General features: G+C 40.1%; 1 protein-coding gene across 1 annotated transcript in view; it reads right to left on the bottom strand.

The window, feature by feature from the left end:
- Positions 1-612: 612 nt before the first annotated feature.
- Positions 613-26,028, bottom strand: part of DIAPH1 (diaphanous related formin 1) — a 99,229-nt gene continuing 73,813 nt past the window's right edge. The window contains exons 23-27 of the mRNA XM_081324764.1: positions 24,924-25,047; positions 22,171-22,336; positions 21,061-21,196; positions 10,982-11,068; positions 613-6,169 (exon numbers count right to left, since the gene is read on the bottom strand). Coding sequence (XP_081180890.1) covers positions 5,997-6,169; positions 10,982-11,068; positions 21,061-21,196; positions 22,171-22,336; positions 24,924-25,047 — 686 coding nt within the window. The 3' untranslated portion in view covers positions 613-5,996. The remainder of the gene's footprint in view (positions 6,170-10,981; positions 11,069-21,060; positions 21,197-22,170; positions 22,337-24,923; positions 25,048-26,028) is intronic.

Raw genomic sequence — 26,028 nt, 5'->3', positions numbered from 1 at the left:
TAGGCCACGAAGGAATTTTTGATTGCTCAAAATGTGATCCCCAATACTACCAAGCATTTTCTTCCACAGAAGTGACTGTATCCTTTTATTCTTCAAGAAGACAATGGAAGGCGGTATGGAAGCACACCATGTGAAGCCATCTTTCTGGGTTCCCAGACAGCTGTGACACCAACATCAGAAGCATCTCTACAAAATGTATCTTCTGGAGGAGGCTACATACTTTCCTATGAGTAGCATATGGAAACATGCACCCTCTGAACCTCAGCACTGGGAGAGAGAGAAGGCTTTTGCCTTACAACAGTTATGGAAACTAAAAGATGTATAATTTGCAATCCCTGGTCAAACAAAGCACAGTTAAGTATCCCAAGGTAAGGCCACCTATTGTTTAACAAGAATAAATTTAGCCATTCAGTTATTTGGGAGAAAACACAAGACTGCACAAAGCAGCACCAAGACAAAAGTTAAATGCTGCTGAACAGCCACTTACTTTATAATCCATGCTGCTTTTATGGATAGAAAGTGGGGTTTGTGTTAGGCCTAGAGAATAATTCTTCCCAAATCCTAAATTTATCCAAAAATTGTATTTATTTTTACACAAAGACACACAGTTCAAAAGGTTCTGCATCTTTACTTAAGGTTTAATTTCAAAAGAAGCGTTTCTGATGAGGCGTAGGCTTTCATGCCTATCTGAGACTCTTTTTAACAGCAACATCTTTTTCCAGTTTATGCCACAGCTCCCAACAATCAAGACAAGAAAAGCTGCTGTAGAGATGCTGTATGTGCATTCTCACATGCTCTCAAGCATCTCTTTGGAATCAACCCTGAAGGAATCCACAGGTGCAGGATTTAAAATATAAAAAACAAGCTTGTTAGTAATGGGAGGAAGGGGAGTGGAAGAACCTGTAGCCTGATTCAGTCATTGGTGCTATAGTCCTCCTACACACATGGATTTTAAAATAGCTATTATGTGTTGTAACTTAAAGCCATTTATTTCTATGGAAGAAAAAGCTCTTATGACTTTCTGCCAGCTGTCATATGCATTGGTCCAATTTTACCCAGCAAGGATACCTCAAATGTAGCACACATTCTTTTCATAAAAACCATATACAATCATAGGGCTGGAAGGGACCTCCTTGTCCAACCCCCTGCCCAAGGCAAGAGCCCTTATACCATCCCTTCCGCCTCTATGATTCTATCCTGGACAAATGACTGTCCAATCTTTTCTTGGAAACCTCTAGTGACGGAGCACCCTCCACTCTGGGAGGCAAGCTGTCTTAATTCATTAACTGTTTCTACAGTCAGGAAATTCCTCATTTCCAGGTTGGATCTTCCTCTGGCAAGCTTCCACCCATCGCTTCTTGTCCAGTTTATAGGACTGACAAATAGCAATTCCCTAACAATTATCTAGGGAAGAACATGAAGACTGCCTCTGAGAAATAGAGAATAAGTTTGGTGTTTGCCAAAGTAAGTTCAGCAGCAGTATGCTGTTCCATAGTCATTTCCTTAAATGCAGTCATTTATTTTCTTTCATGAGGCAGCATATTATTTGGGGGGGGGAATGACATTACTGCCATCCTTACTCCCCAAACCAAAAGTAACTTGAAAATGCCATTAAATCTGCTGCGGCTGAACAGGGAACTGGGTATCTGTGAAAAAGAAATACGTTTGTGTGATTCATGGGGTGAAAGAAAAGATCATGGCCATTCTAAAATAAACAACATATTGAAAATGAGAGGCAGAAAAGGTAATACTTCAGTGATAATTCTTGGTGAAGTATAGGAAGGTGAACTAAGGAACTAAGACATGCACAAATGTCAAAAATAACAAAAAAAGTTTCTTTCAATACATAAGGAATAAAAAGAAAGTCAAGGAAATGATAGGACCACTTACGGGAGAAGATGGTAAGATGGTTCCTTCTTTGCATCTGTCTTCATACGAAAGGAAAAAAATAATCCAACCTATCAAAAGCAGCACCATGGGAGACTCTAAGACGAGATCACCTAGACCAGATGGGTTACATGCCAGGCTTCTGAAGGAGCTGGCAGATATGATCGCAGAACCACTGAACAAAATCTTTCAAAGATCCTGGAGCACAGGGGACCTACCAGAGGACTGGAAAAGAGCTGGTGTGGTTTTGATCTTAGATTGCATTAACAGAGGGATAGAATCAAGATCACGTGGAGTAATAGTACCACTCTACAAAGGCTTGGTAAGAGCACACTAGAATACTGCATCCAGTTTTGGCCACCCCAATGCAAAAAAGATGTTGAGACTTTGGAAAGAGTTCAGAGAAGAACAACAAAAATGATTAGGGGCCTACAAGCTAAAACATATGAAGAAGGATTGCAGGAATTGGGTATACCTAGTCTAGTGAAAAGAAGGACCAGGGGTGGCATTATAGCAGTTTTCCAGTAGCAGTGGAACAAACTGCATTCGGAAATTGTGGGTGCCCCAACGCTTGATGCCTTTAAGAGACTGGACAGCCATCTATCAGAAATAGTATAGATCACCTGCGAGAGCAAGGGGTTGGACTAGATGATCTTCAAGGTCCCTTCCAACTCTTATTACTATTACCATTTTCAAAAAAGGGAAAAAAGTGGAACCAGGAAACTACAGACCAATCAGCTTATCATCAATACACAGGAAAATCATAGAAAAGATAATTAAGCAGTGGATTTGTGAGCACCTAGAAACGAACAAGGAGATTAATAGAAGCCAGCATGAGTTGGTTAAAAACAGATTGTGACAAACAAACCTTATTGCCTTCTTAAATAAAATGGCTAAATTAATGGATTAGGGAAATGATGTGGATATAGTATGACTGGACTTCAGTAAGGCATTTGACAAAGTAGACCACAGCCTATTTCTTGGTAAGACAGAAAAATGTGGGATAGACAGTACCACCACCAGATGGATTCACAGTTGGCTAACTAGGCACACCAAGTATGTAATCCTCAATGATGCTACATCTACAAGGAAGGAAGGAAGGAAGGAAGGAAGGAAGGAAGGAAGGAAGGAAGGAAGGAAGGAAGGAAGGAAGGAAGGAAGGAAGGAAGGAAGGAAGGAAGGAAGGAAGGAAGGAAGGAAGGATGTGGAGGGGTACCTCAAGGTTGTCCTGAGCTCAGTATTCCTTAACATCTCCATAGATGATATAGAACAGGCATGTCAAACTGCCGGCCCATGGGCCGGATGCATCATGCTGAAACCACGCCACCCCATTGCCGGCAACGGGGAAAAAGTTGCGATACGTTGCGCGATGTCACGTGATGTCGTGAGTTTGACATGCCTGATATAGAAGAAGGGACAGAAGGAGATCTCGTCATGCTAACAATTTGGAAGTTAGACTTAAGATTCAGAAGGATCTTGACATACTAGAGAAACTGGCTCTATCCAAGAAGATGCATGCAGTTCAGTCATGAGAAAACTAAGGTCCTGCACTTATGCAGGAAAAATCAATTGCAGAGTTATAGAATAAGCAGTTCTGGGCTAAATAATAGTAACTGTGAGAGGGATCTAGGGCTCCTAGCTGGACCACCACTTAAGTATGAACCAGCAGTGTACTGCAACTACCCTACCCCCCCAAAAACCAATGCAGCTTTAGGTTGCTTCAAGAGGGATAGCATCAAGATCACAGGAAGTGATAGTAGCAATTTATATGGCACTGTAGGATCACACTTGGAATACTGTGTCCAGTTCTGGTCACCATGATACAAAAAAGGTGTTGAATTCCTAGAAAGAGTAGAGAAAAGCAACAAAGATGATAAGGGGTCTGGAGACCAAGCCATGTGATAAACAATTAAGGGCAGTAGGTATGTCTAGCCTAATAAAGAGAAGGATTAGGGCTGAAAAAGCTGTCTTCCAGGATTTGAGGGGCAATCACAGAGATGAGGGGGTTGACTTATTCTCCAAAACACCTGAGGGCAGGACAAAAACCACTGGGAGGAAGCTTGTCAAAGAGAGATCCGACCTGGAACAAAGGAGAAATTTACTGACAGTGAGAACAATTAGCCAACGGAACAGCTTGCCTTCTGGAGTTCTGGATGCTCCATCGCTGGAGGTTGGCAAGAAAATATTGGACATTCATTTATTTCAGGTGGTATAAGGACTTCTGCATTGGGCAGGGGATTGGATGAGAAGACCGCCAAGGTACCTTTGCTTTTTCTTGTTGCAGAATTCTTTAGATATGCTATTTGGTACCCATACGGCACATTCCTCTATACTGAACTTTCCATGCAAACTCCCATTAGTCTTAAATGAAATGTAAAAATATAAAGGAATAATTTTTTTAAAAAATACATTCAATGCACATTCCAAATGTATAAAAAGATGAAAGATTATGTATTATATCTGTGGGGGGAAAGCAAAAATGAGTAGAGAAAGAATTCATGTGACCTGCCAATCCCAGACAATTTGTATGAAAACATATTTCCTCATTTTTTTTAATCTAGTGAATGGTATCAGTCACGTTAAAAAGTTGCCAGCATCCAGTGATTTGTCCTGGAGGTTTTCAGACGTTCATAACGTATATCCTGAGGCCGATCATATTCATTCCAACATGAATGCTGATAATCAGTCAGTGTTACAAATTTCTCTTTCTGCCACACATACATGCTGGCTACATGCTATGGAACAAAATCTATTGGCAGATATGATTGGTTGCCCTGAAATACTGGAGAATGCACAAACAATTTTAACAGTATATTTGTTATTTTTCTTTTATCTTCACTGAAGTTCCTTGTTAAACAAATTTCATAGAAAATTAGTTCTACTGTCAAAGTGGCCTTAAGGTATAAAGGGGGGGGCTCCAGCCCACTTCCACCACTGTATAGTAATTAAGGTACATTGATGTACATATTACCTGTTAAAGCAAGCAAGAACGCAAGCTTTAGCTTATGTGAAACTTACAAGCCATATTTCGAACAATGTGCTATATTATACAAAGGACTTTGCCACAAAAGATTAAATGAATGCATAATTTTACTCCTCAGTCTTCCACGAAGAGTATTCAGTGAAGAAACACAATCTCAGCTTCAATCCTTTGGAGTTGCAATGAGCATTTTCACTCAACTAAAGAGGGCTTAAAACCCCTTTCTGAGGCTGAGTAAATCATTTTATTAACCTTAGTTCAAAAGCATGCAGGGAGAGATGCGGCAACGGCAAACCAACCATACTTTCTTTCTCAATAGGTCATTGCTATTACCATTTCGCCAGTAAGATTTTGTGTTAAAAAGGGGAATAGCAGCTGAGCAGAACAGCAAAATTATTTCACTTCAAAGAAAAACATTCTCTACAATGCTTGCACAGAACCCTGTCACCACAGTGATAAAACGATCTCCGAGTCATTTTCTTTTCCAGCATAAGATAGGCGAGGAAATGCACAGTGCATTGGGAAAAGACAAATCTAGCTAAGATATCCAATAATCCTCCCTCCTATATTTGAAGGGATCAGCTCGTTCTATTAGCATCAATGAAGAGAAGGCTTTTGAGGGGAAAAAATATCTTGGGATGAGGATGCCCAATCAAAACATTTAAAAAGTCATAATTAAGGCAGTTTGTTGCATTCCTGCTTTGGCAACTTCAATACAGTGAGCTACACCGGAAGATCAGGTTCTGACCTTTAGCCTCTCTTCTGTGCCATATTTTTCTTCTTGGGAATGTGTTCCCAATCCTGCCTGCAGGGAAGTTGGTAAATACAGCACAAACCGCCACCTTTGTTCCAAACGTGTTACTAAGTCAGCAAAAACCTTTGCATTTATGATACTGAGACAAGAAGGCAGGAAGCAAATTCAAGATTCAAAGAATATGACCACAGATTTAAAAGATCTTGCAAAACAGCCCTAGAACGACACGGGCTGAAGTTGATTAAATTATTTGCTTCTTCATCCCATGTATATAAGTGTGAAAGGGAAAACCGCAAAGTGACTTAGTGTCGTTTCAGCTCCTTTGTAAAAACAGGTTTCATGCCAAAGGCACTGGTCCTAGTTGCCACCCAACTCTTAGCTTTGACGACTGCTTGCCCCCTTAGTGGTTTCGTCAAGAGTTTCTTCAGTGACCTCTACTTCCTCATCCTTTTTAAGTCCTCTGCGTGTTTTTTTTGCACCAAGAGCATCTTCCTTGATCAACTCTGAAGCAAGTAACGATGTGACTGCACAGCCAAAATTTTTGTTTCCTGGAATGACACAGAAGCAAACAAAAACTAAAATATTTTTTAAAAAAAGTAAGTATACACTGAAGATAATGCTGCACAATATACTAGCCATTTTCTCTCAAATACTTTAGTTTATACTTGCTCATAGGAGGCCTGAAGAACTCCACAGGGTTGGGACAGCTCTAATGAAAACTAGTAGACGGTAGACAATTGTGACCCGGAGTGTGGAGCCTTTAGAAAATGGGGACAAAGCAAACATCCCTCCATTTTTCCTAGAACTGATTTTCCTTTGCAATATTTGAAGTTATGATGATACATGCAATTAAGTATTTTGGTCGGAAAATATGCAGAGAGATCATTAGAACTGTATGATGGTCCCTAGGGGGGGGAAAATGACTTCATGAGGACTTGATATTTCAGCAAAATTCTGATCAGAGTAGTAGCAGCTCTGTGTAGCAGCTACAGACAAAGGAAAGGAAGGACAGCGCAGGAGTGCTGATGAGTCTGAGGAAAAGGGGGGGACTTTGAACTCAGCTCCCATTGATTCATCTAATAAATCTACAATGACTAGTGAATAAAAGGAACTGCTTCTAAATCAGCACAACCTTGATTTTTGTAACACATCAGTTCTCTGCTTTACAGAAACTTGGCTCAGTGAGATTATCCTAGATCAGGGGTAGGCAACCTCGGCTCTTTTATGACTCATGGACTTCAACTCCCAGAATTCCTGACCCAGCTGGCTCAGGAATTCTGGGAGTTGAAGTCCATGAGTCATAAAAGAGCCAAGGTTACCTACCCCTGTCCTAGATAGTATAGTAGAACTCCCAGGGTTTCAGATTCAAAGGGCGGATCAGGTTACAGAGACATTTGGGGGGGGGGGGCGGGAGGGAAGAGAGGTGGTGGAATTTGCTTCTACGTTATAATAATCGCTGGTGCAAGGATGTCGCAGTACTAAAAAAATGTTGCAATATGGACTGAGTCCACTATTCATCAACTCTTTTATGCTCTGCAACAGTTTTCCTCATTTACCTTGGTTGGAGTTTATATATCACCCCAGGATTGCATGAGCAGTGCCATACATACTCGAGCAGACCTAATACTCTGCATAGAATGGAAATATCCACACTCCCTACTCATTGTTTTAGGGGATTTTAATAGAGCTAATCTCACTCATGAGTTGCCCAGATACTGAGCATGTTAGCTGTCTCATTAGGGGCAAAAAAGATATTGGATCATTGCTATATCTATCTCAGTTACTCGAGCCCACCGCTGGTAATCCTGGAAAAAGTTCTATTTCATAGGCAAAAGATCAGAAAAGCTCCAGGCCCGGATGGAGTGACTCCTTCTTGCTTGAAAGCCTGTGATACACAAATTGCGGCCATCTTCACTCAGATGTTTAATAAATCACTGGAGCTGTGTTATGTCCCTTCATGCTTTAAACGGTCTACCATCATCTCAGTTTCTAAGAAATCTTCCATCAGGGAACTGAATGTCTACAGAGTGGTTGCTCTGACATCTGTAGTCATGAAGACCTTTGGGAGGTTAGTGCTGGCCAAACTGAAAGTCATCATGGATCTGGATAGACCCCTTGCAGTTTGCCTACTGATCAAAGAGGTCAGCAGATGATGCTGTCAATATGCCATTACACTACATTCTGCAACATCTTGAATCTCCGGGGATCTATGCGTGGGCCCTTTTTGTGGACTTTAGCTCAACGTTCAATACCACCATTCCAGGAATTCTCTACTCTTAAGTTGATCCAGCTTACTATACCTGCTCATACTTGTAAGGTAAGATAATCAGTTTTTTGACAGATAGGATGCAACAGGTGAGGCTAGAGAAAACATCTACCACCTGGGTAATGAGTACAGGGCTGCGTGTTCTCTCCGTTACTCTTTTCTTTCTCTGTCATGACTGCACCTCAAGGAACCCTCCATTAAAGTTCTGAAGTTTGCTGACAATGCAACAGTCATTGGCCTCATTCAAGATGATGATGAGTTTGCATATAGATGGGATGTGGAAGAACTGGCCCCGTGATGCAGCCATAACAATCTGGAGCTGAATGCGCTTAAAACTGTAGAAATGAGAGTGGATTTTCCACTTCTTACCTTATTTGATACCACAATATCAGCAGTAGTGTCCTTCAAATTTTGGGGTTCTATTAATTTCCCAGAACTTGAAATGGACAGTTAACATTCTTAACATTAGGACCATCATTAAAAAGGCAAGAATCTTCTTCCTGTGTCAACTCAGGAAGTTCAGGCTGTTCAGGAGCTGTTTATACAGTTTACAGAGGAATTATTTAACTGACCTATGTTGTATAACGGTGTGGTTTGGTTCAGCAACCAAACAGGACAGGTACAGATTCCAACGGATAGTTAAGACTGCAGAAAGAATAATCGCAACCAGCTTGTCTTCCATAGAAGACCTGTATACTGCATGGGTCAGAAGGGCTGAGAAGGTACCTGCAGACTGGTCATATCCTGGACATAAACTGTTTCAATGTTTCTCCTCAGGATGGTGATACAGGGCACTGCACGCCAAAACAACTAGACACAGGGACAGTTTTTTCCCCCCCTCAGGTCATCACTCTGCTGAACATCTAATTCTCACAGTGCTATCTAATGTCTATGTGTATTTACACAAGTAGTATGTCTGTAGCATTATTATTTATCCTTCTTATCTCTCTTACTACCCCCTCTTATTGGCATTATAATTATTATCATTATTCTGTTGCTTTGCATGTATATTAAAAGCTTCTGCACCAGAGACATATATTAATTTTCCATGTTTACATTCTCAAAAGAATGCCCTCCTGACCATATTACAGCCCTTTATAAAATATATTTTGATTATATCTAACTACTGGAGAGAAAAATATATACCCAGGACATCATTGCCAATATAATATGTGGCATTAAAATGTTTTGTCACAATAATAAAAAGGAAAAAGACCTGGAAATGTATCAGCAGATTTAATACTGAGTTTATTTTCTTTGCTGGAAACCCCTCTCCCTCAAATATACTATTGCATATCAGGCGCAAAATTATTTTTTCCAGAATTAGTTCAATCTCTAAACGTTCTACCGTAGATTTTTTATTCTGATGGTGGATTCCAAATACTGGGGATACAGCCAAAAAAACCATACAGATCTTTATATAATAATAGAGCTGGAAGGGACCTTGGGGGGGTCTTCTAGTCTAGCCCCCCGCTTAAGCAGGAGAACCTACACCATCTCAGACAGTTGATTATCATTCTAGTCTTTTCTTAAAGTTCTCCAGTGATGGGGTGCCCACGATTTCTGGGGGTAAGCTGTTCCACCAGTTGATTGTCGTCACTGTCAGGAAATTTCTCCTTAAATCCAGGTTGCTTCTCTCCTTGATCAGTTTCCAGCCATTCTTTCTTGCCCTTCCCTCTGGTGCTCTGGTAAACAACCTGACTCCTTCTGCCTTGTGGCAGCCCCTCAGATACTGGAATAGTGCTGTCATGTCTCCCCTATTTCTTCTTTTCTTTAGCCAAACCGAAGTCACGCAGCCGTTCTTCATATGTTTTAGCCTCCAGGCCTTTGATCATCTTAGCTGCTCTTCTCTGAATTTTTTCTAAACTCTCAACATCTTTTTTGTGACATGGTGACCAAAATTGGCTGCAGTATTCCAGGTGTGTCTTACTAGGGCTTTGTAAAGCGGTACTAGTACTTCACGTGATCTTTGTATTAGCTTTTTTGGTTGCTGCTGCACATTGCTGGTTCAGAGTCAAGTGATCGTCCACTAGGACTCCAAGGTCCCTCTCGCAGTTACTGCTTTTAAACTGGGTCTCGCCCAATCTGTATTCGTGCTTTTGGTTTTTTCTGCCTAAATGTAGGACTTTGCTTTTCTCCACGCTGAAACTCATTTTGTTGGGTAGGGCCCATTGTTCGAGTTTGTCAAGATCTTTTTGGATCCTGAGTTTGTCTTCTGAGGTGTTGGCTATTCCTGACGGTTTGATGTCATCTGCAAATTTGATGAGTTCCCCTTCAATTCCCTCGTCTAAGTCATTTATGAAGATGTTGAAGAGGACTGGGCCTAAGACGGAACCTTGTGGTACCCCACTGCTTAATTCTCTCCATGTGGATGTAGTGCCGTTGAGGACTACTCGTTGAGTGCAGTTTGTCAGCTAGCTACAGATCCATCTGGTGGCGATGTTGTCTATTCCACCATTTTCTAGCTTGTCAATTAGTAGGTTGCGGTCTACTTTGTCAAATGCCTTACTGAAATATAAGTATACTACATCCACTTTGTCCATTTCAAAAAAGCATTATCCTCTTGATATCAGCCCTACATGCAATAATAGTAGAATCAGAACGTAGTAATGAATGTTCTAAAATGATTCTGGAAATTCTTTAGTAAACATTATTTTACATGGCCAGTACTCACAAAATAATGTTAAATCAAGAGTTTTATTTGAATAGCCCCTATTCTGGCCATATTTCTTAATTTCTATAAAGCCTGTATGTTTAGCCTGCTCTTCTATTAAGTAGCTTAAAATAATGTACATGGGCTTTCTCCATTTTATCCCAAGAGCTGCTATTTTGGGCCAATGATTGATACTGAATTTCATGGATAAACAAGATTTGGCTAATCTGATCCAATAACTAAATTCTACATTATATTCTACAATATATTATGTATGAACTACATGGTAAAGACACCAAAGTTTTGTTATCTTCAAAAGGCAAGTGGATTTTTTTTGTCTATTCAATTCTGTCTTCCACACCCCAAAACCTAGAGTTGGTTCACAATGGTATTAAGAAAAATGATTATTTCACACTTGAAGACATTTGAGCAAAACCATACCTTGGCGTGGTCCTCTTTTTCTACGGAAGGCTGCACCTGACTGTAAGGCTTCCATTAGACTGTCCATAACTCCTGTCTCATCTCCTTCTGCAAGAACAAAAAACAGAGATTTCTTGTTATTTTCATTGGCACCTCCTTCTAAGGAGTAGCATTATGGACTCAAGACTATGGGTGTTCTGGAATGTGTACTGTATATAGAAAAGAGAATAAAATTGTCATTAAAGTATTTCTTGATAAAAATGAAGAAGTCCTGGTCGTGTGAAAATTTACTATGTGAAGACAACAATACACAAAAGGTTTTCTCAAGATATTGTCCTTTGTCATAAATTCAGAGAAAACTTTTTAAAATGAGAATGTACAATGGAGGGTTTAAAGAAGATTTTTTTAAAAAAATTCTTCCTGGAAAAGTTTCTGAGGCATTTTTCCTTTGATCATTTTATCTGTTGTAAACACATAATTGCCAATTTATAAAGCAGGAATAACAAAGAAAAATTCCTTATAACATTTCATCTCTTCCTTTATATGTCACAGACTTTCTGCTTTAATAGTACAACTATGGTATTACTCCGATGCCTTGAAATCATGAGTACCCTGAGGGTTTTTTTTTTAGAGCTATACATTTTCCACTGATCTACATTTCACTGTACACAGCAGTCAGAGTATTAAGATTGGCTGAAACAACCAGTTAATATTGTTACCCTAGCAACAAGCATATTCATCTCAAAAACAGGAAAAGTAAGAGCATCTACGTTTCTCCTATGATGCAGGCTATGTTTTGCCAATGCCTTCTTCTGCTGGACAAGAAGCCGAGCCTCTCTGGGGACAACCATACCCTACAACCAAGTATTTACTTAAATGCAGTCCCAAAGGGGCAGTCCCAGAGGCAACTGGACTTTCTTGTTTTTCTTTGAAGATGTTTTGCTTCTCATCCAAGAAGCTTCTTCAGCTCTGACTGGATGGTGGGGAAAAGAAAGATTTATACTCCTGCAGACAGCTGTTCATTTGCATTCTTTTAGCGAGCTGTTAAAAGCTACCTGGAGGCTTATCTGTGTCTTCAGGGTCACCTGAGTGATGCAAATGGGTGTGGAGCCTTCCTGGAACTCTTGAAAGGACTGTGTTGTAGACTGGAGATAGATGATTTCGGATCCCTCCCCCTCAGTTGAGGGAGGGCTGTTCAGTTTCGACATAGATGGCCTTTTGCACCCCTATTTCAAACCAGCGGTCCTCTCTGTCCAAAATGTGGACTTTGCTGTCTTCGAAAGAGTGGCCTTTGTCTTTTAAATGCAGATGGACTGCTGACTCCTATCCTGATGGGAGCTTTTCTGATATTCCTGCGCTGTATTGTCAATATAGTGAAGGTTTCTACAGACAAAAACACGGCTGCGCCATGGGCTCACTTGTGTCCCCCATTGTGGCCAATCTCTATATGGAAGAGGTAGAAACCAAAGCCTTAAACTCCTTCCTAGGAATTCCACCCACTCACTGGTATAACTATGTGGACGATACTTGGGTCAAGAACAAAACACAGGAATTGGAAGCATTCACCAAACATATCAATTCGGGGGACAGATCCATCAAATTCACACATGAAGATGTTAAGGAAAATAGTCTAGCCTTCCTGATCTGTGCTGTGTACATTAAGGAAGACAGAAGCCTTAACATTGAAATTTACAGAAAACCTACTCACACGGATCAATATTTACATTTTGATTCACACCATCCACTGGAGCACAAAATGGGAGCTATTAAAATCCTACACCACAGACCTGAAGGCCTGCCTACCAGCAAAGAAGGAAAAGGAAAAGAAATTAAATAATAAAATCAAGACAGCCCTCAGAACATGTGGCTATTCCAAGTGGGTCTCCATCAAATCTCAAAAAAGACCTAGCAGGAGCACCTCTGTAACAGATGAAAAAACGTATGGCATGATGTTGCAAGAATATCGGAAAAGCTCAGGAGGATTTTCAACCAACACGACATGCGTGCACACTTCAAACCCAAGAATACACTAAGGCAGAAGCTTGTCCAACCCAAGGATAAAACACCCAGACAAAAACTGAGCAACGTGGTATACGCAGTACAATGCAGTGAGCCACGTGCAGATCTGTACATCGGGGAAACGAAACCACCACTTCATAAACGTATGGCACAACATAGGAGAACAAACCCCTCAGGACGAGAGTCAGCAGTCCATCTGCATTTAAAAGACAAAGGCCACTCTTTTGAAGATAGCAAAGTCCACATTTTGGACAGAGAAGACCGCTGGTTTGAAAAAGGGTTCAAAGAGGCCATCTATGTCGAAACTGAACAGCCCTCCCTCAATAGATGGGGAGGGATCCGAAATCATCTATCTCCAGTCTACAACACAGACCTTTCAAGAGTTGCAAGAAGGCTCCACACCCATTTGCACTATTCAGGTGACCCTGAAGACACAAATAAGCCTCCAGGTAGCTTTAACAACTCACTAAAAGAATGCAAATGGACAGCTGTCTGCAGGAGTATAAATCTTTCTATTTCCCACCATCCAGCCAGAGCTGAAGAAGCTTCTTGGATGAGAAGCGAAAGGTCTTCAAAGAAAAACAAGGAAGTCCAGTTGCCTCTTGAAAAAGCCCCTTTGGGACAACCACGACCTGGATGAGTCGAGAATCTCCATAGATACTTAAATGCAGGCTTAAGAAAAAGAACAAATGGGTTTAAACCATAACTTGGCATCTCTTTCAACAGAAGCAAGAAAGCCAGCACTATCTTAGAGGGCAGAGAAGTACATGCGATAAAAACTATTGGTGTGTGTAAAATATTTGAAAATAAAATTATACAAGGTCTTTAACACAGACTCTACAAATATACATCTAAAAGAAAAGTCCCTGAAAAATACAATACTTCCTATTCCACTTGAATGTTTGCCTCCCCCAACTCTCATCAACCTGGCACCGAATGTGTTAACTGCAACTTCATGAGCAGCTTGCAAAATCTGGTTTCCATAGTAACAGCTCCTGACAAAACATAAACCTATAAAATCACATTAGAACATCTGCTGGCGTTTAGGTAGACTAAATCCATTGTTTGTACTGCCACCTGCTGGCCAGCATAAATGGCTAAGTGATACCAATCCATTCTGGAAGCCTTCATTAATACCTTCAAGAACAGCAAACGAAAATGCAGAGAAATTGCATTTTCCCCCCCAACTCCATCAAAAAGAGTCCATGGCATGGTTAGGAAAAGGAGACAGGGCCCAATTACAGATGGTTCCGACAGTGATTAGGAAGCACAGCTTTACAGCACTGGAATTAAAAGGCATATACAATGCAGCTGCTCATTTCCCATTACTTAAGCAAAAGGAAGCAAACTCCTTTCAGTGTATGTAGGGTAGATATTTTGAAAGCTATGTTTAGCCTTACATTTACCTGTGTGCATAGTCACACTCAGTAGTTTTGCTGATGCAACCTCATGTGGAACATCACATAAATCAGACATGTCAAAATCGTGACATCACGCGACGTATCGGGACTGTTTTGCCATTTTATTTTATTTTTAAATCCCATTTATATCCCGCCTTTCTCCGGAGACTCAGGGCGGCTTACAAACTAAGAAGCACAAATCAATGTGCTTAGCAGTAGCCTTCATTCTATGTATATGCCTGCTTATTAGGGCTTCCAGCCCCTCCCCCCCAAGCGGCATTATTACAAAGTCAGCTTAATTGCCCCCAACAATCTGGATCCTCATTTTACCTACCTCGGAAGGATGGAAGGCTGAGTCAACCTTGAGCCTGGTGGGACTCGAACCTGCGCTAATTGCCGGCAATGGGCTGGGCTGGGCAGTTTGACACCCCTGACATAAATGTTGTAATTGTACAAGGAATGACAGATCAAGCTGTTGTTAGTTTGTGATCTCAATCACTGCCTTTTTAATAAAAATGACAAGGTGACAACAAGTTGGCAGTGTATCTGTGTACACATTCACACCCCCAAATCTTATCTCACCGCTTTTAGAAACATGGTTCAGGGAATACAGCTTGGGCATCTCCTGAAAGAAATGGATACAAAGGAGTTTGGAACCATCTGGCAATCAAAAAGAGCCACGTGGTAGATGATGGGAGGCAGCTAAACAGGCATTCCATCTACCTGTTGACACGTTTGAGGGAAAGTCAGTTATCAAAGGCAAAATTTAAATACTCCCGTATTTAAAGGATCTCCGGTCCTTTCTCGGGACCTAGAGACATATCTTTTCCAACTGGCCGACCTGGACTGAGGATGGGGTTTTTTAATATTGTTTTAATTTTATTGGTTTTAGTAATTAATTATGGGGCTTTGTAATTTAATTCTTTTTTAATATCTGTATTACTGTTTTTTATAGCTGTTTTATTGTTGTGAGCCGCCCTGAGTCCTTCAGGAGATAGGGCGGCATATAAGTCCCATAAGTAAATAAATAAATAAATAAATCTTGATTACCTAACCTGCATTTTGTTTTGGGCTTCCCAAAAAAATTACAAAAAGGAAAAAAAGAAAAACAATAGTAGTGCTAAGAAATGTACAGAATTTCAGACAGGAATGTTTTCAGAGAAGAGACGCATTAAAGAATGAATTTGGTCCTTGCGAATCAGAGTAAAACAACCCCAGGAAATTATTACTATAACACAGGGCAAGGATTTTAAGGCTCCATCCCTAAAGTTTTAAAAAAAATAAAATAAAAAAAAGGGTTCGAGCAAAAGCAGAGGAAAAACCCCTCCCCAGAGAAATAAAAGATGTGTCACTACAAGCAGCGAGAAATCATTGTGCCAGAATGGGAATGGTTCTGTGAAACTTATGGAGCCTTTCCTTAACTTGGCCAAGTGCAGATACTTTGCAGATATATTAAACACTGCAGCAGTGTTTTACCGCAGCAATTCGAGACAAGGTCGTGGGGGGAGGGGGAAAAAAAGAATGTGAAGAAAACCAAACGGCATGTCATTTAGCACAACTTCAAGCAACTCCAAAGGAGACAGAAATGGCAGGAAATTGTGGGAGTCAGGAAATAGAGAAGTATGGTAATTGAGTCCGTATGTTCCAAGAAAAGGGGAGCCAGGTTTTTTTTGTTGCAGCAAAAAAAGAAGAAAGGAAAGGAAAGCCAAGAATCCTATGGCATCTGAAACACTAATAAATGTATAAATCACAAGCTTTTGTGCTTCTAGGCCACTTCATCAGATGCAGGAAGAAAAATCTTGAGAGAGGGACTGCCTATGTATGCAGAATTAATTATTAGGGGAGAGGAGGGGAAGAGGAGTGGGGAGCAACCGAAAAGGCAGGATTGCAACAAGGGAGACAGGGAAACAAAGCAGCTTTTAGATATTAATAAGTAACAGGAAAAGGAGAAGAGACCTGTCGGATTTTTCTGGCAAAAGCGACAGATCTTGATCATCCCAAAGTCCATTAAATCTAAGTAAAGGAATCTATTTGGCAGCAAAAATATCCATTTGTGCAAGAAAATAGCATAAAACGGAACACTGTAATCCAGAAGATTTGCCTTTCGAAAAGGGCCACTTAAGCGGAGAACCAGAATCTCCCAAATCTGCACCGATACGTAAAGGTGCGGTCGACTACAGGTAGTCCTTGACCTATGCTCGTTCGTTCAGCAATTGTTTGAAATTAAGAAAAATGCCGAACCAAAGGAATTACAGCCGCTGCCTGAAGTAACGGCCATTGAAGCACCCAGTGGTCAACACGGTCAAAATTTGGCCGCTTGTGAACATGCACCCTCTCATGACCGTGGGCATGCTGCAACTCACCTTGCCTGCCTGGATTCTCCCCCCCATCTAGGCTGCTTTGCAGACCAGCGCTCAACCGCAGCATGAGGCCTAGGGAAGTGATGGCGAACCTTTCAGAGACCGAGTGCCCAAACCGCAACCCCAAACCCACTTATTTATCGCAAAGTGCCAGGGCCGCATCAGCATTGTGGTGCCCTCAGGTGGGGGGGGGGCAGGGAGGCGCCTCTGGCACGCAAAAACCAGCCACCGTGCGGCAAGGTCCAAAAACGGCCGCCGCTGTGCCGCGGGGTGCAGATACAAGGCGCTGTACCACACAAGAAAGGGGCAGGGCTAGTATCGCATCGCGCAGGCACCAGCCCCGCTCCATTTGCAGCGCGTGTGTGCTTACGGCCCCGCGCGCACATGCACGCATGTAAAATGCTTCCCCCTCTTTTTCCAGTCCACCAATCAACAATGGCTGGTGACCTCTGCTCTGCCACCTCTACACGAGCTTGGTAGTCAGCCGCTTCGCCTCCTTTGTGCTGGGTGGGGCTCCTGCTCCGGGTAGTGGTGGCAGCCTGAGGGACCTGCTGCTGGTGGCGGTGGCGTGCGTGCCAACAGAGAGAGCTCCGAGTGCCTCCTCTGGCACACGTGCCATAGGTTCGCCACCACTGGCCTAGGCCAGGGGTAGGCAACCTCGGCTCTTTTATGACTCATGGACTTCAACTCCCAGAATTCCTGAGCCAGCATGGCTGGCTCAGGAATTCTGGGAGTTGAAGTCCATGAGTCATAAAAGAGCCGAGGTTGCCTACCCCTGGCCTAGGGCCTTCAGCAGTCTCAGCCAGCTCCCAATTGCCACAAGCTTCTGCTTCAGTCTTAGTGCTGCCACTGCCATCCAGAGGTGCCACTTTGTGCAACTCATCCAAGAGGCAGCTCCTGCTCGCAATCGGGCCTTCTTTCCCAGAGACCGCGCAGAGCTCCTGAAGCTTTTAGAAATCCCACAGAGTTTGTTCTGAAGACTTGGGAGTCCCCGTGCAACCTCAACAGGCTTTGGAAGCTTCACATGAATTGGGAAGCCTTGGGAGGCTGCATCCAAACTCTTACAGAGCCTCTGAAGCCTTTCAAAGTCACGCCAGGTTTTTTTTTAAATTCCATTTATATCCCGCCCTTCTCCGAAGACTCAGGGCGGCTTACAAGCTTAGCAGTAGCCTTCATTTCCAGGGCCTCTAAAGTTCTGCCGGGCTTCCAGAGCTTTCTGAACCCTCACACAACTTCAGAAGGTTTCGGAGGAGCTCCCAAAGGCTTCCCGAATTGCATCAGTTGAGGCGTCCCCAAGTCATGCTGGGCTTCCAGAGCCTTAGGAAGCTTTCAGAGGTTCTGTGTCAATTCTCGTGGTGTCTCCAAAGTCTTCCAAAGTTGTGGTTTCTGGGGTTTTCGGAAGCCCCGCACAACTTAGGAAGCCAGAACTTCCATAAAAGAATTCCAAAGAATTTGGAAGCTATGCACAAACAGGCTCCGGGAACCGAGGCCTGTGTGCAACCAGCAACTGCCTCTTGTGTTAAAAAGCCCTCAACAGCAGGAAAGAAATGCCTGAAAACAAGTGTGCAGCAGATCCTCAAGAATGCTGGGTAATGGTGTGATGCGACATTTGTGAGTGGCAGCAGTGGCGCCAGTGTTGATGTGACAACTGGTTGAGGTAGCTAATGGCCCTTTACTGCCCTGCCCCAAGACACACAGCACTCCACTTAATGACCTGCATGATCACAACCTGAGAGTGCCAGAATTGCAGTCATTGAGGGAAGCCATCATGTCAATGCCTCAACGTATGACCGCAACTTACAACTAAAATTCTGAGCTCAGTTGTGGTTATAAAGTCAAAGTCAATTAAACATATCAACTGAAAATGTTAATATAAGCCAATGGATCCACAGAACGCAGCCTTCATTAATGACTTCCAAAAATAAGGCAAAAGGAATGTTCTTTGCAATATGAAAATAAGTTCCTGAGAAATCTGATTAATCTGTTTTTTATCAATTAGATAAGCACTGTGTAATGTGCTTGCATTTATACTACACAATGTACTAATACTATGTACTAAGAGTCATACTCTAAGAAATGAACAGTGACAATTTCATAATTAAACAAAATACAAGAATTAGATAAAAACTTTTGCTACATATGAACATGGTAATCATGTATGAAAAACTGCATTCAAACAGTTTATTCCTATACTAATACTAATTTATGCCTTAAATTTCTACTATATAGCATGTATAGAATTGTATGGAAATAAAACAGTATAATATACAGCACGTATTAAAGTATGCTTCAAGTGGAGGTTTTGTTATGCATTTTCCATCTTTCAAACTTGCATTTTTTTGGATTTTCAAACATGAATTAGTGGATGGATATGTGTATGTCTGTATACAGTGTAGCTTACCATAAAAATATTTTTTAATTAAAACTATTTGTCCATCTGGAAGCATCTTTAAACACTACATATACCTGAGAGATTAGGGAATTTGAAAGATAAAAATATACAGATAAATGTCGGTCTAAGAGATGAATATATTGCTGAGGTCCACATTACATTTACATATGCCACATTCATGCATCCTTTCTCTCCAATTAATGTCTTCCAAGAAAAGCAGACTTTAAAAATACCAGTAGTCCTTGACTTATGACCAGCTGCTTGAAATTTGAAATTATCATTTGAAATTATGAGAGATTCCAAAAGAGAGACTTATAACCCAGATTTGATATTCCGACATCCCTCCCTCCCCCAAGGTCATGTGACTGTATTTTGGGGGCTCAGCAACTGGTCCTTATTTATGGCTGTTTGCAGAGTCCCACAGTCACGTGACTGTGATTTATGACATTTTTGACAGAACCCTCCTTTATCTCCCGATACTCCCATGTAACACCTCTACTCCGTGAGCTGCATTGGCTTCCGGTTGCTCTCCGGGTGAGATTCAAAGTGCTGGTGATGACCTATAAAGCCCTAAATGGCTTGGGTCCGGGATATTTGAGGGAACACCTGCTGCCAGCATCAAGTTCCCTTCGTCCAGTGCGCTCGCAAAGGGAGGGTCTTCTCAGGGTGCCGGTGGTAAAAGATTGCCGGCGGATAACACCCAGGGAGAGGGCCTTTTCTGTGGGTGCGCCTGCCCTTTGGAACCAGCTACCCGTGGAGCTCAGGACTGCCCCTGACCTACGCTCATTCCGCCGGGACCTGAAGACTTGGCTCTTTGAGCTCTCTGACCCAGGCTGAGAATTTTAACTGGGGTTTTATTTTCAGGGATAATTTAATCTTTTAATTCTCTTTTAACTTTGTATTTTATATTGATGTGATTTTAAAATGCCCTGTAAACCGCCCTGAGTCCTTCGGGAAAGGGCGGTATATAAATCTAATAAAATCTAAATCTAAATCTAAACTTCCTGTTTCTGGCAAAAAAAGACCCAATCACAATCAGTGGGTTCATTTAACAAATGCAGCATTGCTTAACAACCGCTACAAAAAAATGGGCATAGTCACGTGGTGATCTACTTTACAACCCTCATAATATACAACCAAATTGCATGGTCAGTTATGGTTATTAATCGAGGAGAACCTTTAATAATAATTTACTAAACTTGAATACTGCCCAATTCCCAACCATTTGGGGCAGCTCAGAAGAATCAAAGAAATTACAATAAATCAATAAAAGATGGCCTGCACTCAGACCAGGTGGAAAGAAGCAAAGGGTTTCATTCTCTCTCAGCAAAAGCATGGATGAAGACCCAGGTTCTTCAGGGCTATTTTGAACAACAGCAGAATCTAGATCTGGGAGAGGGGAACCTGATTGCAGAGGGCAGGTATTAATATATATATAGAGAGAGAGCACACTTCCAGGGTCCTAATAGATGACATTATTTAATTAAAAGAACCAAGAGCATGCCAACATTGCAAGATCAAATTGGCCAGGCAGATGCTATGGAGACAGATGATCCCTAAAATAAATGTCCTCTAATGAGGCCAATGCAGGCTATTTTAAATCTATTAAACACAGTCAGTAGTTCTCACAGTCATGTACTGTAGCTGCTGACTAGAAATGATCCCTTTTCTGCTGGGAAGAATTTAGACAGGGACTAAAAGGCAAGTGGACAAGGACCAGGAGACTTTGAAAAGAACTTGAGACCAGAGGGGAAATCCCTATAGATAATCCCTATTTATTTGGCCCTTAGTGAAAACTGGATGGATCCTGAGCCACAATCAAGTAGTGCCCTTATGATATTACCAAGGAGGAGAAGTCTCTTCTTCCCTTCTCAGTTGTCCACCGAGATAAGGAATTTATACCAAGCCACAATATCCTCTGTACAGTACCTGCATTCATATCAATCAATTGTTCTCTCTTCTTTTGCTTTTCTTGACGTTCTTTCTCTGCTTTTTCTTTTGCTAGTTTAGCTCTGCGCATCTTCTCCTCCATCTCACGCCTTTTCTGATTCTCCTTCACACATTGCTAAAATTAAGACACAGGTGATGAGATACACAAATGGAGAGTCATAACAATGAACTTACTGTGTTGTTATATGCATATTGCATTTTTTTTATTTAGCAGAATAAAAGAATGCAATGCTGGCTACCATGCAAGACAAAGTAAGTAAACAGTGATGGGTTTAATGAACGATAGATTTATTTACTACTTTTATCCATAAAAATTAATGGAATCACAAAATATACAAGTAATGTATCCTTGAGAACCAAATGCTGGAGGGTATACCTCAGCATATTTACCTAAATTTATTTTTATTTTATTCAAATAAAAATAGGAACATTACTTTCACTACAAATATTCTGTTTAAATACAGCCCTACCTCAATAAGCTCTCATCTATATACTATATTTCTCTATAATCTACTTCTCTGGCTTACATTATTTTACAACACAGCTTTTAAAGAAATGTTTTGAGTGTTTAGACTTATAATGGATATTGACATACTTTTATGGAACCTGAATGTATTTAGCAATATTTGTTATCTGCTAAGTACTGACCTATTTTTCAAAAATTTGTCTTTAGCAGTCCAGCACACTGAACTGATTCCTATCAATATCAACCAGCTTACAAATTACAGGTAGTGTTGACAATTATAACCCTATGAATCCTTGGGAAATGAATCCTTTGGTGATATACAAATATAATAATTATACAAGCAAGCAAACAAATAGATAAATCAAGTGTGAAAGACCAAAAATCCAAGAACATATAAAAACACAATAGGAGCAAAATATGGAGGGTTTGCAACAGAAAATAGCCACCTCCTTATGTCATACAATTTAAGTTTTTAAATTCAATTTAACAAGTTTTAATACAATTCAAGGTATTTTACTGTTGCTTTGTTTGATGTAAAAGGCACAGCTCAAATAAAAAGGTGCTCATATTGTAATTAAATATATAATATGAAATTACATATTGTAATTAAAATGGATGCTCACCACAAACATATTTTTGAAATTGCGCAGATTTGTGAAGAACTCCTCAATAGATATCTTATTGGTGTCAAAGAGGAAGTATTGTCCTAATTCCTTATAAAGGTTTTCCATATTTGCATGCATCATTCGTAACTTCTCATACTGTTCTTGGGCTCCCTTAACAAAGCTGTAAGACTAGAGTTAAAGACTTCTAACAAATTGTAAGCATACTTTCTGAGAATAAGTTGATTGCTTTAAAATTGCTAAAAGTTTGGTTTTTTTGTATTTTTAGTTTCAGATTCTTATCCCACCCTTTTATGTATAAGTTTGACAAAATAACACCACACAATTAACTAGCAGGAATTAAACACAGTCGTAATGTAACAAAGCTTTTTCTTGCAAAATAAATTCTGATTAGGTCATTGTGATTCACCTCATTTTTATATTCCATTGACTTCTGGCCATTGGAAAGGTCATTGCTGACTGCAAATAATTTACTTTTCTGACTGCAACTCTTCATAGGGCACAAAGGGAGGACTCAGCTATAGCTGCTTTACCTCAGGGGCCTTTAAGCAATCATAGCTATTTCAAAATTTTAATTTATTGATATGATTGTACCAATAAAGTGTTAATTTATTATTAAAGCTATTTTAAATATACTGCAGGTTATTAATTCATAAGTTATATATTTTAAAGAGCAAAGTAAAATGATTCAATACATAAATAAGCAGCCTTTCATTGCAAAAAATCATCTGGGTACTTGCTGCTTAATCTTATCAATAATTATCTGTTGGAATAACATCAAATGTGAGGGCTAAACGCACTCTCTCCAGCTCATTGGGTTCTCTCTGAACACCAAAAGGAGCTCATTTCTAGAGGCATGTTCCCCTGCATTTCTGATGATAGTAACACCCTTAATTCATATGTTCAAGATTATAATACAGAGTATCCTCTCTATTGGTTTTAATGGCTATTTTTTTCCAGAATCCTTTTTGAATCTCTCTTGCAAAGGCTGTAGTATATAAATGAAAATGCTGTACTCCTGTGATGTCCAATGGTTTTTAAAACCATTTTTAAGAAGTTCACCACCTTAATTGCTACTTGCACCAGGAAGAAATGCCATCCCAAAATGAAAAATGCTTCAGGGAGGGAGGGAAGGGGATTTAGGAGAATTCTCTCTTACAAGCGAATGTTTCTAATTATCGTCCTCTCAACATTTATACATGTATTAATGTGTAGGTTTGTGTCTCTGCAAACCATTATACTACAACATTTGGTAATTGAATTTTTGGTAGGAACTCCATCCCTTCATATTGTATACTTAGAACATAGAACAATTTGTTTACCATCTTCCAAATTCTTAAAATTGTTTTATTCTAGATGACTTATTTTGATAAAAAAAGAGCATTTGCAGCAAAGACGGGCACCTTGTGTAAAATCCAATAACCACTCAAAATAAGCAAGCAAACCAGTTACAGATAAGGAATCTATTGTTATTCATCAACTTCATTCCTCTCTATGTATCACTCACATTGGAGTGTAGCAAAATCACCTAGGAGGTGAGCCAAGAAGTCCTCAACAAAAGATGTCCCAGCCCTTTCTAGAGCTTTCTAAAGATACATCTTAGAAATGTAATAAGCATCTTTCAACAAATTTTGGAGAAATGGTTCTTGTGAAAATGACTTACCATACATGGGAGGCAAATATCAGAGGCAAGATACCCTACTGAAAACGTGTTGCCAAGCCAAATTTTAGCCCTTTAAAAGAAATTACTTCTAAATTCATAAAGCAAGATAAAAATAGAAAACAATGCCCTGATGTAATGAGAAACAGATATTAACCTTCTATACAAGAGTAATTTTTAATCACAATGTCATTTTGTCCCATGATTACTAAATCTAGAGGGCAAGATGTTTGCCACTACCAAAACCAAATTTGTGTAAACAACCAAAGTGAAATGGAAGCCAGTAATCAAGTGATTTATATGTTATGTTAAAAATCACTCAAAATCTCAAGTGAGGACTTAATTATAGTGTTTCAGGATGTAATCTGTGCAATTTTGCCTAGCATCAATTAACCACAGGATGATAAACTAAAAAGGGGAGACGGTAAATGTCCATGCTACATGAATGTGTCTAGGGGACAGGACTTCTGTGGGTTTAACTATGGAATATTTTGGAAGAACAGGTTACACAGGTGCAACCCCGGATATACACAGACCATGGCAAATAAGCTTTATTTATTTGCACCTGGTTCTTCTGCCTGCAAGTCACCCAAAGAGACACCAGGAAGAGTTATACACTTTGTGCTTTCAACTGTTTGAATGGGAGACTACTCAAAGACACAGTATCAACAAATATACAGTATGTCACTCACTAAGGCTTCCTATTACTGTCATTACCTTGGGGAAAAATGAAACTCTTTTGGTACAGTGTATCTTTCTAATACTACTAAAGTATGTCGATAAACAGTGATATATTAATGCCACTTTAAGAAACCTTAAAAGACAAAATTTGCTGTACTTTATAATGAAAACTAGGATTCTCAGAAAAAAATAATACAAGAGTGGTAATTCATTATTCAAAGTCTGGTAATACTTGCATTAGTAAGCACCTATACTGATAGCGCTAGAGAACTTGGTTTTCTAACAGCTGATCTTTGCAAACATCCCGTGTTTTCCTCTAAAACCAGTGATTTTTGTCCCTCTATCATAAATAAGATTCTTTCTTTCATAGGTTATTTTCAACATTTCTCAATGCACATTTTTGAAGGATATGGTCATTTTCTCCACAAATTTGTCCTTCTCTTCTGTACTATTGGGGAAATTGTTAACATCATGCTGTAGATCTGAAATCTGTTTCTTCATCTGGTCCAGACTTTTCCGCAAAATTTCAGCAGAAACTTGGGGAAGAAAAAGAGACAATGCAGCAGAATTGCAGGAATAATTAAATGTCAGCTAAAAGAATAGTTTTTTTTTTATTTACTGTAGTCACATTCTCTAGGAAGCCAGCCAGTATATTCTTTGGACTACCAGCTTCTCTTAATTGAGAAGGGTTAGTCTGATTAATATTACTTCATGGGACAGTTTCTATTTGTGTTCAAGTTGAACAGGAAAGAAAACTTAGGAAAGCTAAAAAAAAATTACAGAACTGAGGAAAAAAAATTAGGGTTATGCTCTAATTTGGTATAAAAATCCAAATCTGATTTAAAATGGGGTAATATAAAGTATGTATTTCTAACTTGTCTTATTTCCAATTTTCCAGTGCTCCTCAATTGCTTGGGGAGGAAGAAGTATTGAATTCATGGATTTCGAGGGCAAACTTCAAAGTCATTGGAAGTTAAGCAGCATACAAATTTAATAATAAATAAAAATAAATGGTGGGGTAGAGTGTAGGAAATTAAAAAGGTTTTTTTTGAAATGACAAGAGATCTTTAAATGAGCCTCTTTTGATAGTGAGACGGGCAGCATATAAATTAAATAAATAAATCCCAGCTATACTATTTGTATGTTTTACAAAAATCACAAGCTGGGGCAGCAGGCAATACATAGTATCAGCAATCTGCTGATTCACTGAGGAGGCATAATCAGTCTGCTGTTGTAGCAGCGAAGATGAGAAAGCCTGGCAACAAAGGCAAAAGTCAGTTGCAGTACAACAAAGGCAGTGCACGTAGTCCCTTCTTTTCAAGCTGCTCTATATCAAACCATGCAGACTCCTTTGTGTAACCAGAGGGACAAATATGAATTCACAGAATTGTGACTTCAGAACCAGCATGCATCATCCACAATGATTAGCTAGGATATTTAAAGAACTGCATATTCAGAAATACTACTGTCCCATTAATATATATGCTCAGGAATGCCCAAAGAGTTGGCTGTATGTG

This window comes from Vipera berus (genome assembly GCF_964194415.1).
Source record: "Vipera berus genome assembly, chromosome: 3".
Taxonomy (NCBI): Eukaryota; Metazoa; Chordata; class Lepidosauria; order Squamata; family Viperidae; genus Vipera; species Vipera berus.
Note: the sequence above shows the minus strand (reverse complement) of the source record. Positions and strands in the feature narration are given on the sequence as shown.